Here is a 14,599-nt window from a genome sequence, read left to right on the forward strand (position 1 = left end):
GAAAACTACAGAGAATTTTGTAAGTCAAAAATTTTAAAATTGATTTTTTGACACACATTCATGCACTAGTCCACTTAAGTGATTAAGAGTACTTTTTCGTTATAGAAAAGTGCTAGAAAACATTTGTACGTTAACAGCACACAATTAAAAAAAAACTTTGCAAATTAATATTAAAAAAATTTAGTACACAGGTAATTTATCACGGGAAGATCCTGTTGAATGGCTGACCTTCAGGAGGTAAAAGTATTCCTAGTTAGGAATAGGTGCCTCCACTTTCAATTGTATCTGTTGGAAGTACTTGGAATTTAGCCTCGTGAAAGTGAGCACAGGCTAGCTATTATGTCTCCATGTTGCAGACCATAGAAGTAATCACTATCCATCAGTGGGCACAGGTAGATTTCGTTGAGATGTAAGAGTCTTCCAGCGACTCATCCTCACCCATAAATTGCTCATAATGCTCACTCGTAGACAATCAAATGTTGTGTAGAAGAAGTTGTGCCATTTGCCTCTTGCAGGTAGTTGCTGTTAACCTCATACGTCCAAGCAAATGTGGGCTCCTCGTGAAACAGAGGAAATTCCAGGTTGGAGTATCAACAATATAAGAAAAAGATAGATTGCTACTCACCTCACAGATGACACGTTGAGTTGCAGGCAGGAACCATATGTGTAAGTGTCTTTTTGTTGTGCCTGTCTGTAACTCATCATGTCATCTTTATGGTGAGTAGCAGTCTATCTTTTCCTTATATTGTTGGCTTCTTTATGAGTTATACTCTGCAATAATGTGGTGAAGTAATCTCGCATCCCTCTAAATCTGCTGTCCAGGGTTACATAACATTTCCTATCATCCAAACCTCCAGTCCGCAGATTACAAATAATTGTTGTCAGTATGTGTTGGATGCAGGGTTCATTGAATTCTGACAGGAGCAACTAGTGCACAAACAACAACAGCAAATTCAGAGGTAATACTACAAAAACTACAGAGCCACTTGCTGAAGTGCATGGGAGATTGGGGCAGTGTTTTGCAAGTAACACTAACAATATTGATATCCACACTAACATTCTCAGCACCTGGATACCAGGTGGTATGGCACTTAGTAGCCCTATCGGTCAAACAAATTAATAGCAGCTTGCACTGTACGTGCTTGAGCATTGTCCTGCAGAATGATTGTCTGATCCTGTAGAAAGTGTCATCACTTCTGTCTCTAAGCTGGCTGTGGTGTGTTTGGTGTAGAATTGCATGTAGGGTACTGGAGCAGATGAGATCTACTCAGATTGCAAAATTTCTTCTCTGCTCTGACTCATGAGTGGTCTTCAGTCCAAACAAAGTTGTACCAGGCAGGTAAATTAATCCAGAATATGCAAGACACATTGCTTTACCTACAGAGAAAGAGATTCATCCTGGTGGGCACAAGAGCACATGAGAATTCAAGGAACTGGCAGCCAAGTAGGAATGTCCTGGTAATGCAGTGGTTCAATTTGACATCCCCATACATCACATGGTTTTGGAGATATACTATCATGTATAAAAGGGGAAAAGTAGCTGCAAGTGAATAATGAACACTAGTTCATAAAGCCAACGACTCAGCTGTTACATGCCTTCTTCTAGCCACACGGAAGAGATAAGGCCCATCTCACGTATAGGGCACAGTCTGGTGCTCCATAGAATCTTGCTCCAGTGGGAGGGCGGGCCGTCTTGTGTACAGTGCTCATGGTGTACATATCACAGTGCACCAATTTTAAGTAAATGTATTTCATAGTCAGACGAGAGCACAGAGGCTAATTTACTAGCAGATCTGTCCTGTAGTGTAGCTGACAATGAGACGAATGTGGTTCAAATTTCAAGATTCTGAAAAATGGCAGACTTGCTCCCTAAAATATTAGGGAGGAGTTTTTGTGTCATCAGGATGGCTGGCCCAACCACACTTTTCATAAATAATCAACCGGCAGTATATCTCTGTGTCATGACTTTGGTGTTATTGTATTATTCATGTTTTTTTGTTTTAGAACATTTGATGAATGTTGGTCTTTTTAAAGGTTTTGTAATAGTGTGAATGTGCTAGTGGAGCCAAGGGAGATTGTGAGAGAATGACTTTGATCTTAAGCAAGAGTGTATTTCTCTCTCTCTCTCTCTCTCTCTCTCTCTCTCTCTCTCTCTCTCTGCCACCACTAAGATAGTATTGACAGTCAGTCTCGAGCAATGCTGCCAGCTATGTCTGCCCAGCATGTGTCCAGAGGAAGTTTTTTATATTAAATTTAGTGGCATCAACTTCTGTTACTTCTTCTGACTGACAGTAATCAATGGACTGTGCACTTTTGGTGTCCACTTAGTCTGATGAAATTTTCTTAGCATATTAGTATGTGTACAATTCTTTCTCACAAACTCGCAGGCTATTTCCAGTTTGTTCTAACAACTGCAGAACAATTCTATCTTGTTATTCAATTTTGAACTGATTTTCTGGTTTTGTATTAAATATTTTCTTTGCTTATGTCAGAACATAAGTTTATCGTTTTGTGTCATATTTATAGTCTCTAGTATTTTAGGCAGTTGATGAGCATCTCACTTGATGGGACCACCTAAGTAAAAAGAAAAAGTTTTTTTTTTTTTTTAATTCAGTTTTTGGTTCCATTATCTAACTTCAAAACCTTCTCATTTTATTAGTGCTTGTAACTGTCAGATTAGTAACTTTTGATTGTTCTGTTTTTCCAGGACTTTGAACTGTGATGGAGCTATATTAGTTACAACTCCGCAAGCTTTGGCTGTTGAGGATGTGACAAAAGAACTAACATTCTGCCGCAAAACTGGCATTCCAGTTGTTGGTGTGATTGAAAATATGAGTGGTTATGTGTGTCCAAGCTGTGCAGTGAGTATACAAACTGCTTTTGAGAGTAAAGGTGATTCATATACAGAGTTTGACGCAGATCCTATTACAAGCTTCTAGGGATGCTAGAGAGGGAACTTAGTGTTTTGATAAGGAACTCATGTGTAGAAATGTACTGTTTTGAAGTAAAACTTATTTAAACATTGGATCATTTTCACATCTGCTTCATGATACTTACACAGCAGAGACAATGGGTTTAGACCTATGTAATAAGTAGGAGCAGTACAGTGTGGTCACCCTGCTGTTCATTGCACAGGGTATATCTGTGATGCATGTTTTCAAATACGTGGTCCACAATCCATGGTGAACATCTGTATAGCAGCACAGTCAACTCTCTTAGTTGTGAATGTATCAGTTTCTCACAGTCATTATTATAGTCTGATGAAAGTAGTGTGTGATAGATCAAGGTGATACAGAAAATGTTCTCAGTACTTGTGTTGCGCAGCTCTTAACCATTACATATTCTTCTGTGAAATAGTAGTCTCTCCTAAGACCTATCTATGCCCCTAGAAGCCTACAATAGAAATTGTGAAACACCCTGTATAAGCTGCAATCCAATATTCATATAGATGTTCTACATCCTCTGTGTGTTGGAACACATACTACATCTCTCTCTCTCTCTTTCAGTTTCTCTCTGTTTGACGTCTTCAATTTAAATGTGCTTTGTGCTTAGTTCCCTCATCTCATTCTCATAATTTTACATTCTTAGATAATGCTGGATGTGTTTATACTTCATGTACATGTTGTCTGAATCACACATATTATTGAGTTCAGATTTGGTGAACACGGGCTGTCCATATTGTGGACTTGTCAGTGTTGGCAGTTTCACACTTGTGAACTTTGGTCAAGCTTCAGTAAGCACTGTTGGGCGCAACAGTGAAGTATCATAGGGCATGGAAATTTTGGCTTACCTACCAAGATAACAAGGATATTAAAAGCTACTATTTAAGAAGCCTCACATGAACTATATGCTAAGGATACGAGTGGCTTGTGAGGAGAATTGATCATTAAAGAGCAGCCTGTGGGCCACATGCTTCACCCACATACTATCTGGATTCCCTAGGTACTTAAGACTCTGCCTAAGTACACTTAACATATCACTGTTCAGCCATTCATTCAGTCATTCATTTATTTGTGTTTCATAGTTCCCATCAAGAAGGAGAACATTCAGGGATGTAGACTGGGTTCATGTGCATGTTAACACAAAAGACAGGCATCATAGAAACTTAACCTGTATATTGTATTAATGAAAAACCATCACTATACTACTCAATGCTCTTCACACTTACACCACCTACATTTAATCAAGTAAATTAGCTAGAAAGCTGTCTCCTTGGTTTTACTGTGTAGGTGCTGCTCCTCTGCTATTACTGGCATCATATTTATTTGATTGCAGTGGTATTTTTCAAAGAAAATAGTGTTACATCTATAGATATTTAGTCCTAGTACATTATTATTTGTACAGCTTTATAACAAAGGGAATTTTCAACCCCTTCGTCTGTATATTCAGGTAATTTGTAGAAAGGGTGGCTATTGAGGTATGTTTTTAATTTTCTTTTCGGTGTGAAGGTTTGCCAGGAATGATGTATTGTTCGAATTCCATGTTATACTGTATGTCCCCTTTCTCCGATAGGCTAACTGGGATGGACGTGGGCAAGCAAGTCACTGAAGTGACATCCAATTGAAAGACTTGCATTAGGCTCTTCAGTTACATGAAATTATTATTAGTTTTCTTTTAAATTGGTTAATATTCCCAATTTCTTGCTTTATGGTAGATGGGAGCTTGTTGCATGCCTTACTATCAGCGTATAATTTTATTCTGAACCCTGGACAACGAAGCAAAGTCTCCATGAAAATTATTTTTGTGTCCTGTATTGTGCTTGTTCAGTTGAAATTTATTTTTATCATCAATCATAAAAACCATTAAGAGTAAATATATTGAGAAATGAGTATAAGCATTCCAAAATTATTAAAAAATCTTCTGCAGAATACACTATTATCTGCTTCATACAGTATTCTTACTACTCATTTCTGATGAACAAACACTTTAACTAATTAATGGAAAATCTCATATAAAGATGTGAAACAATTACTAACAAAGAGATAGAGGGGCTGGCCAGTACTTACCTCAGCTCAGTACAGCCGATAGAAACACAAAAAACAACCGAAAATTTAAGCTCCTAGCTTTCGGAATAAATGTTCCTTCATCAGGGAGGAGAGAGGGGAAAGAAAGGGAAGAAGGGAAAGTGGATTTAGTTACTCACAACCCAGGTTATGAAGCAACAGGGAAAGGAAAACAGGGAAGGTAGCAAGGATGGAGGCATGGTTGTCAGAGGGAAGCCAAAGATATTCTACTGCAGGTACTGTGCCAGCTTCAAACCAAAGAGGATGCATACAGAAGTAAAGAGGTGTATAGTATAAAGATGTAGGATGGAAAGATGCATGAATGGCTAAAGAGGAAAGGGAAAGAGGAGAAGACTGAAAAGTAAATGGGAGTGAGGTTGTTTAACGAAGGTTTAGTCCAGGGGGATGGCGGGATGAAAGGATGTGCTGGAGTGCAAGTTCCCATCTCCGCAGTTCAGAGGGACTGGTGTTGGGTGGGAGAAGCCAAATGGCACATACAGTGTAGCAGGTTCCTAGGTCCCTAGAATTATGCTGGAGGGCATGCTCCGCTACTGGGTATTGGACATCTCCTAGGCGGACAGTTCGTCTGTGTCCGTTCATGCGCTCAGCCAGTTTAGTTGTTGTCATACCGATGTAAAAGGCTGTGCAGTGCAGGCATGTCAGCTGATAAATGACATGTGTAGTCTCACACGTGGCCCTGCCTTGAATTGTGTGTGTTTTCCTAGTAGCGGGGCTGGAGTAGGTGGTTGTGGGGGGATGCATGGGGCAGGTTTTGCAGCGGGGTCGGTTACAGGGGTAGGAACCACTGGGTAGAGAAGGTAGTCTGGGAATATTGCAGGGTTTAACAAGGATGTTACGGAGGTTAGGGGGATGACGAAAGGCAACTCTGGGTGGTGTGGGGAGAATTTTGTCAAGGGATGGTCTCATTTCAGGGGTTGACTTGAGAAAGTCATATCCCTGGCGGAGTAATTTATTGATGTATTCGAGACCAGGATAATATTGGGTGACAAGGGGGATGCTTCTGTGTGGTCTGAGGGTAGGAATATTGTTGTTGGACGGGGAGGAATGTATTGCTCGGGAGATCTGTTTGTGGACAAGGTCTGCAGGATAGTTGCGGGAGAGGAAAGCACTGGTCAGGTTATTGGTGTAATTGTTGAGGGATTCGTCACTGGAGCAGATACGTTTGCCACGAATACCTAGGCTGTAGGGAAGGGAGCGTTTGATGTGGAATGGATGGCAGCTATCAAAGTGAAGGTACTGTTGTTTGTTGGTGGGTTTGATATGGACAGAGGTGTGGATGTGAGCTTCAACAAGATGAAGGTCAACATCCAGGAAGGTGGCTTTGGTTTTGGAGAAGGACCAGGTGAAATTCAGATTCGAAAAGGAGTTGAGGTTATGGAGAAAATTAAGGAGTGTTTCTTCACCATGAGTCCAGACCACAAAGATATCATCTATAAACCTATACCAGGCCAGGGGAAGCAGCTGTTGGGTCTTCAGGAAAGCCTCCTCCATGCGGCCCATGAAGAGGTTGGCATAGGATGGAGCCATCCTGGTTCCCATGGCAGTTCCCCTGATTTGTTTACCCTGCAATATTCCCAGACTACCTTCTCTACCCAGCGGTTCCTTCCCCTGTAACCGCCCCCGCTGCAAAACCTGCCCCATGCATCCCCCCACAACCACCTACTCCAGCCCCGCTACTAGGAAAACACACACAATTCAAGGCAGGGCCACGTGTGAGACTACACATGTCATTTATCAGCTGACATGCCTGCACTGCACAGCCTTTTACATCGGTATGACAACAACTAAACTGGCTGAGCGCATGAACGGACACAGACGAACTGTCCGCCTAGGAGATGTCCAATACCCAGTAGCGGAGCATGCCCTCCAGCATAATTCTAGGGACCTAGGAACCTGCTACACTGTATGTGCCATTTGGCTTCTCCCACCCAACACCAGTCCCTCTGAACTGCGGAGATGGGAACTTGCACTCCAGCACATCCTTTCATCCCGCCATCCCCCTGGACTAAACCTTCGTTAAACAACCTCACTCCCATTTACTTTTCAGTCTTCTCCTCTTTCCCTTTCCTCTTTAGCCATTCATGCATCTTTCCATCCTACATCTTTAAACTATACACCTCTTTACTTCTGTATGCATCCTCTTTGGTTTGAAGCTGGCACAGTACCTGCAGTAGAATATCTTTGGCTTCCCTCTGACAACCATGCCTCCATCCTTGCTACCTTCCCTGTTTTCCTTTCCCTGTTGCTTCATAACCTGGGTTGTGAGTAACTAAATCCACTTTCCCTTCTTCCCTTTCTTTCCCCTCTCTCCTCCCTGATGAAGGAACATTTATTCCGAAAGCTAGGAGCTTAAATTTTCGGTTGTTTTTTGTGTTTCTATCGGCTGTACTGAGCTGAGGTAAGTACTGGCCAGCCCCTCTATCTCTTTGTGAACAAACACTTTATTCAGAGTATACCCATTATGTGTACTTCTGGCGTTAAAAGCTCATTATCATTTGTCTCAGTTTGCATAATATGAATGTTTCTAAGATTAAGACTTAAACCATTAGCTGTGAACCACTTGTAGGCCTGTTCAGTAGTCATCTGTGCTGTCTCTGCTCCGGTTAAGTTTGAATCCTTCATTAATATGCTTGTGTCGTCAACAAACATTACAGTTTTTGAACTTATTTTTAAAGTCATTGGAACATCATTTATGCAGGTTAGAAACAAAAGTGGGCTCAGTTATGATCCCTTGGCACAAACATATTATTTTTACCCATCCTGAAGTTATTTTCATATCTGAGACACAGTATGTTAATGAGACCCTCTGCCTTGTGTTATGGAGGTAAGATTCCACCCATGCAAGGAAGATGCCATTAATGTGATAACTCTTTAATGTGGTGTCTAGAATTTTGTGATCTATAAAGTTTTTGGTCCAGTGTCACAGAGTATACCACCAGAATATCTCTCGTTGTTTAGTTCCACTAACACTTTTATGAGGTCTTCTAATGTCTGTTGGTGGCGTATTCAGTGTCTGCACAAGTAACTCTAATGTATCTCTATTTGGTTGTTTATTTCTGGCTGCAGTGTTTGCTGCCACTGTAGGAAGTAATCATCGAATTTGACTGCCAAAGATTTGAAAGTGTCACCATTTCTGCTACAGATATTTTCTGGGGGCACAGTTTCATTTGGTTTACTAATTTTGCTTGTTTCCTAGTTTTGCCTCATTCTTAGAATGTTTTATTGTTTTGAGCGCAGTACATGAGTTTCTCTTTTTTAATGACTGAAAGTAGGATTTAACAATACTGGTGATAATGAAGTTTCAGATCTTGCCAACTGCTTGTTCTCCAAATTACATAGTGCTCTCTCTTCCTAGCACAAACTAGTTTAATCCCTGGAGTTATCTATCCCTATCTTGCTTCTGTTCAGTTTTGTCCTCATTCATTTTAGGGGAAAACAAGACTCAAAATACTGTAGTAATAAGTTTAACAGAGAGTTACAAGAATATGTATAACAAAGAGAGAATATTCCATAATATGTATTACCTTGTTTATAAATTTCTCTCAAGCAATTTTTCATCGTTTCTGTAGTGTTATTATTCAGTTGTCAGTCAAATTCACTGGGTGTGCCATACAAAAGTTCTAAGTTAATCAGTCTCGCAGCTTGTCAATGCTATTGAGATGGAAGTGTCTACATCATTAACAATGGTCCATTAGCTCCAGATATTATGAGAACACCATGGTTAATTGCAGATGATTTCAGGACTGGCTCTTGATGGTATTTGGAACTCAATTTGCCTACTCACATATTTCACTCCTGTCGTGTATCGTAAAATAAGATTTGTCCTCTCATTGACCAACTTCTCATCTTGGATGAGACTCACAAACCCACTCTATATTCTGTCATCACAGTTTGCTCCGTCACAAATATAAAAGCTCATAAGTTTCCCCAACACTCCCCTACTGAAATGACCCAGTGTAAAATAATGTTCATAAAATTAATTAAAGATTGTTAAAGATTGCTTCACAAAATGCATGTTGGAAGTAAAAAACCTATTTTGTTTCACTCGTAGATGAAATTTTGAAGCTACAAGAAACAAACATTTTTGCTTGTTCAGAATTATAACTAAAAGAAATGTTGAAAAGTATCATATCAGTGTTATAGTGTTGCAAGTTCCAGTATATGTGTTTTTTACAAGCACCAAAATGGTCATATTCAGGCCTGTTGTCTGTTGATAAGTAGAATAACAATAAAAGGCTTTTTGAAAGAAATTTGTGCTGTTTGACTGTAAATTACTGTTTACTTATTTCACATATCATTAACAGAAAGAGAGTTCATCATATCTTGGACTTTTTGTGGGCTGTCACAACCAAACCTGCATCCTGAAGGTCCTTGACTTCTTATCATTTTGAAATGTCAAATAATTGAAAGTGCTTATGGAACTCCCTCTCCCCTCCCCCTCCTCTCCCCCCTCCCTCCTCTCCCTCTGTCTGTCTCCCTTCCATCCTCCTCCTTCTCAGCCACCCCCTCCAAAAAAAACTGCAAGAATAAAAAAATCTGACATTACTATGATGGTTTACACTTCACTCCTAACAGTGTAATGACAATAGGTCCAGTATTGAGCCATGTTACATGTGACCATTTAGTTGTCAATACCTATAGTTTAATCTAGTCATCTGCCCCAGCGTCGTATGAGCAGCACTAGGTATCTACGGCCTAATTGCGGTAACAAATTACACACAAATTTTCTCTGTGAATTAGTCTAACTGTTACTGAAAACTGTATCCAAATCCCTACAGTAGTTCCTGAGGTTAGCCTTCACACATAGACAGAAAATGAAGAGGCTTCAATTTACAATATCTATACATTCCAGTCAAGCTTTGTTGCTCTCTGGAATTACCACAGCTGTTTGCTTTACTTCTTTTTCCCTGAGATAAAGCTTCTTCGGTAGCTGACCAGCACATAGCTTCCTTCATTACTACAGAAGTCACTCCAAATGCCACTTAAATATGGAACAGATAACAATATGTATGTTTATTCACTCATCATTTGTGTGATTGTAAACTATATACACAAACCTATCTTGTAAATCATCCTATGTATCAGTGAAAACCATATCAAAATTCCTTCAGTGGCTTTTGAGATTAGCCTTTACATACAGACAAGAAAATGCTGTAGCGGACCTTAATGTAGTAATACGTATAGATAATTATGTTACCCAGTTTTATGCTCTCCCCACCCTTTGTGTATCTTCTGCTAAGGAATACTTGATGAATATGAAGAAATTGATGCTTAATTTTAGTATTTTATTCATTCCTGTTCATCTATTTTCCTTGGAGTAATTCAGTCTTAGTTTTTGACGGGTCTTCTGTCTATAACTGCAATAGTCAATTTGTGATAGTTCCTTGCATGCAAGAATTTTTGTGGACAAAGTTACCATGTGTTAATACATGCTCATCATAAAAAAATTAGGAATCCATGCAACTGTAAGACAAAACAGGGAATTTTGTTATTGCTCTTCATTACATGTTGCCCTTAGGCAATATCATAAGTTCATGTATGATAAAAGGGATTGGTATAAAATTTAAAATGTTTTGGAGCTAATGGTTCTGTGCATTTCTGTTCGTTTTCCCCTTCATGTCTTCATTTTTGTTTCATCATAAGTATAACTTTTATTCCAACGACATTATGAATAGGATAGATTGTTACTCGCTGCAAAGATGGCACATTGAGTTGAAGACAAGCACATTTAGCTGTTGGCCAAAGCCTTCTTCAGAAAGGAAAACACACACACATTCACACAAGCAAGAACTTTTCAAGTGTACATGATCGGCATTTCCAGCTGCTCCAGCCAGAATTCTGGCTTTAATCTGCTGTAACGCATTGTTTGACATATGCTGAAATATCTAAAATTCCGTAACACCTGGATTTTAGATGGAGTCAGTTTACACCTCTGGGCCATTTCAGATGTCGAGAGAGTTAACGTTGGGGTGATGTATTTGATGCTGTCCATTCTGTGAAAGTATCCAAGCCACTGTTAGTGGAGAAAATAAAAGACATATTATTGAATACATATTGACAACATGTTACACTTGGGACAGACTCTCAGTGTAGTAGACAGTTGTATTAGCTCACTTAACAGCTGCAAATAAGTGCTCACATAATAAACTGAAAATAACTCCACTATATAAACACAAACTCAGTGAAACGATTTTTAATATAAAAGAACTGTGGATGTATAATCTGTAAACTGAAAGGCACTGAAGGTGGAGAAAGTTGCCTTTCCTGGAAGAGTGCTACAGCTGCTGTACAGTATGACTAAGCATAAGTTTCTCCTCTAGCAGTGTAGATGGGTGGGCAGAGATTTATGTAGATTCTGCCCATATGCATTTCTTATGTTAGTATTGTTAATGCACTTTGTTGAAAATAAACACACCTTGGGCTTGTTTGCACAGCAGTGCCAGTGATTCATAAGCTGCACTGCACACTTTAGTTGCCTCTTGTGATGTAATAGGGCAGAGAGAGCAGATGATTACCTGCTTGATCTTCACTTTGCAGATCCTTGAAGGAGGGAAGTGCATGACCCTCAACCTGTTACTCCTCCAGAGCACATTTTATCTCTTAATAAGGCTCTACATTCAATATTTGCTTCTAACTCACATCATTTATCAATAAACATTAATTTTATACTATTAAAACACTACTGATAATAGTCTGCAGTTTTTCTTCCAGCTGCAACACAAAAACTATTAGTCCTAGATAAAAAAATGAATAAAATCTTATTTCAGGCAATTTAATGTAGTTTAATTTTGTTCTGGGAACATTTTTGCTGGAAGCTGCAACACTTTTCAAGTTATTCAAGAAAAACATGATTAAGTGACTTTAAATGCCACTCCCCTCCCCCACCCCCCCACCCCGCCCCCTCACCACCACCACCACCACCACCACCACCACCACCACCACCACCACCACCACCCACCATCATACTGATTAGGATTTTTAGTGTGTTGTTCTTGGCACTCCCTCCTACCACTGTGCAAAAGTTTGCTATTAAATGCATTTTCTCCACTAATTTTCCTTCATTGCCTGGTCTAATAATGTGCTAGAAGCAGTGTCTTTGCCTTGTAGTATGACATTGCATTTCCTTTACAGTTTGGGGAACCAAAATATTATTTTGGTACATAATCTGCATAAAGAAAAGTACCAAGACTGTCTGTGTCCAGATAACAAAACATTTGAATGGCTCCATCACTGCCTATGTTAACATGGATATTTATGTTCTTCCAATTCATAAAACATGACAGCCAGGAAGCACAATCTCAGTGCAGAGTATACTATTTTTTATGTGGATGAGTAATATGGACATGACTTTTCAGGCTTCCTGGTAGATATGTTCAATGTCAAGTCTGTCACTAGATCATGTTTTATAAATCTCACACAGTATATCCTCTTGACAACTGCTCTACATCATCACGTTTGTCGCTGCTGGTTACTGCTGGCAAGTAGCAACCACTTAACAATGTCAGGCAGTTGCCTCAACAAAATATTGTGAGATTTGCGAAACCTTCCTTGGCAAGCAGACCTGAGAGCCATATATGGAGTTGAAACACCCGGAACAGCAATGTAGGATGAATCCAGACTTTCAGCCTTTGTGCTGTGAATTCCTCTGTGGGACCATTACGTCACCTGTGTAGTGTACATCTTAAGTTCCCAGCTTTCCAACAGTGTGGCTGCCAACTGTGTGCCTTGCAGATCTATTTGTTAGCATTGTGTGCCATTGATTTGCTTAGTTTATGGATTTCTTCAGTGCCTTGACTGACCACTTTTCTGCCAGCATAAGGATACTTCTTATTATTATGTGATGCCTCCCATTATGTGTCTCTTTCTTTTTTTATTTAATAGAATGAGTGAAAATGATTTGAAAATGTTCTGGGTGATAATGAGGACAGCTTGATTATCTTTCGAACTTAGCACCTGAATATATGTCTAGTGTTGGAATGCTTTTTATTTTGTTTAGTCATGAAACTCCTGATTGTGGACTGAATGTGAATTCTCCCTCTAAATTGCTGATGCACAATACCTGTTTATTTTATTTGTTACTAACAATGAATTATAGGAAGACTGAGTGTGGATTTGTTTCATGATGCAAGTTTTGATTTCTTTCATGATGTAAATTTTGTCCAAACATTTGTTAAAAGTTATTCTCAGATTATCGGGGCAGTTACAAAACACAAAAGTATCACCAGACAACATTTCTTCAGAAAGTAACATTTTTGATTAGTTTATGCTACTTATCCATTGCAGATCTGATTTTATAATATGTTCTATCAGGAATGTACCAATATATTTTCTTCTGGTGGTGGAAAATCACTGGCTGATTTGGCTAAAGTTCCATTCCTTGGATGTGTGCCAATTGATCCTAGAATTGGCAAGTGTGCTGACAGTGGTGAAAGCTATGCAGCACTCGCCCCTGAGTCACCTGTTACAGCAGTTCTGAAGTCCATAGTTCAGCGTGTAACAGTTACTTCTGAAGTCCAATCAACAGAGAAGACCTAAATGTACTTATATTAATAGTAGTAAGTCAGTTTACACAATAAGCTCTGTTGGGATAAAGTAAGTCAGTTTACACAGTAAGCTATGTTCGAATAAATTATAAAACTAATGCCTCCTTTTTTATGTAAGAATTGTGTGAGAAATTTTTGTAGAATTTTTTTATGCGGGACTTGTAAAGCAAATTGACTAAGTTGTTCATTGTTGTGAAACATGACTGTATATGAAAACCTATTGAAATAATTGTGTATTTCTGTTTTTGACTTTCAAAAGTTTATTTTCTTTACCTCTCATGAGATATTTCCATAAGCATTAAAATTTGAATCTTAATAGTTTTATATGTACTGTTGTATTATCTGAAGTACTGTACATTACTGAAATTAATGTGTTGGGAAATAATAAATTCAATGTCTGTGTAAAAATGGGAACAAGAGATTTGTTTTAAAAAGTAAATAGAAAGGAAAGGGAAAAAGTATTCTAAATTTTGATAGTAACAGCTTCCAACACATAGGAAAATCAGTGCATCATTGTAATCAAATTAGCTTTGTTTAAATGACTCTGTTTATTACTTGCATGGAACCATCCCACTGTAGTTTGAGGTAGGTGAAAGTAACAACTCAATCACGAATGGTTATAAGAATGTTGTGAACTGTTTTGTTTCTGCCTTGCGAAACAGACTATTTGTGTTCCTTGATATCACTTGTGTTTCTGTTCAAGAACTGTGGAACTGAGATAAATGTTTTTGTCTCATTTATTGCAGAATATCTTGCCTGCGGTATGCTCTGTAAGAAAAAGTGAGATGTGGTCTTTAACGAAGTATGGGAAGTGCAAATGTTACTATTGGTCTCTTCAAGATTGTTTCCCAGATATTAGAGTTTCTCATTTATTAATATTTTGTTTATTTTTATTTGTTTCAAGTGTTGGCCATCAAAGGACGACAATAAGCTTCCAACCATTATGACAGTTGCTCTGATTTTAATTTTTTGCTTTGTCTTTCCTCTTGGGATGCGGAAATTAGTTTTCCCTCTCTGACTTAGGCAATTGAA

General features: G+C 38.9%; 1 protein-coding gene across 2 annotated transcripts in view; it reads left to right on the forward strand.

Annotated features, from left to right (window-relative positions):
- LOC126267023 (cytosolic Fe-S cluster assembly factor NUBP2 homolog) overlaps window positions 1-13,825 on the forward strand; it is a 62,890-nt gene extending 49,065 nt beyond the window's left edge. The window contains exons 5-6 of one of the 2 annotated variants that reach the window (XM_049971796.1): window positions 2,708-2,861; window positions 13,335-13,825. In XM_049971796.1, coding sequence (XP_049827753.1) covers window positions 2,708-2,861; window positions 13,335-13,559 — 379 coding nt within the window. In that variant the 3' untranslated portion in view covers window positions 13,560-13,825. Of the gene's footprint in view, window positions 1-2,707; window positions 2,893-13,334 lie in introns of both variants that reach the window. The other variant, XM_049971798.1, reaches the window with a different exon arrangement.
- The last annotated feature ends 774 nt before the right edge of the window (window positions 13,826-14,599 follow it).

Source organism: Schistocerca gregaria, chromosome 4 (genome assembly GCF_023897955.1).
Source record: "Schistocerca gregaria isolate iqSchGreg1 chromosome 4, iqSchGreg1.2, whole genome shotgun sequence".
Taxonomy (NCBI): Eukaryota; Metazoa; Arthropoda; class Insecta; order Orthoptera; family Acrididae; genus Schistocerca; species Schistocerca gregaria.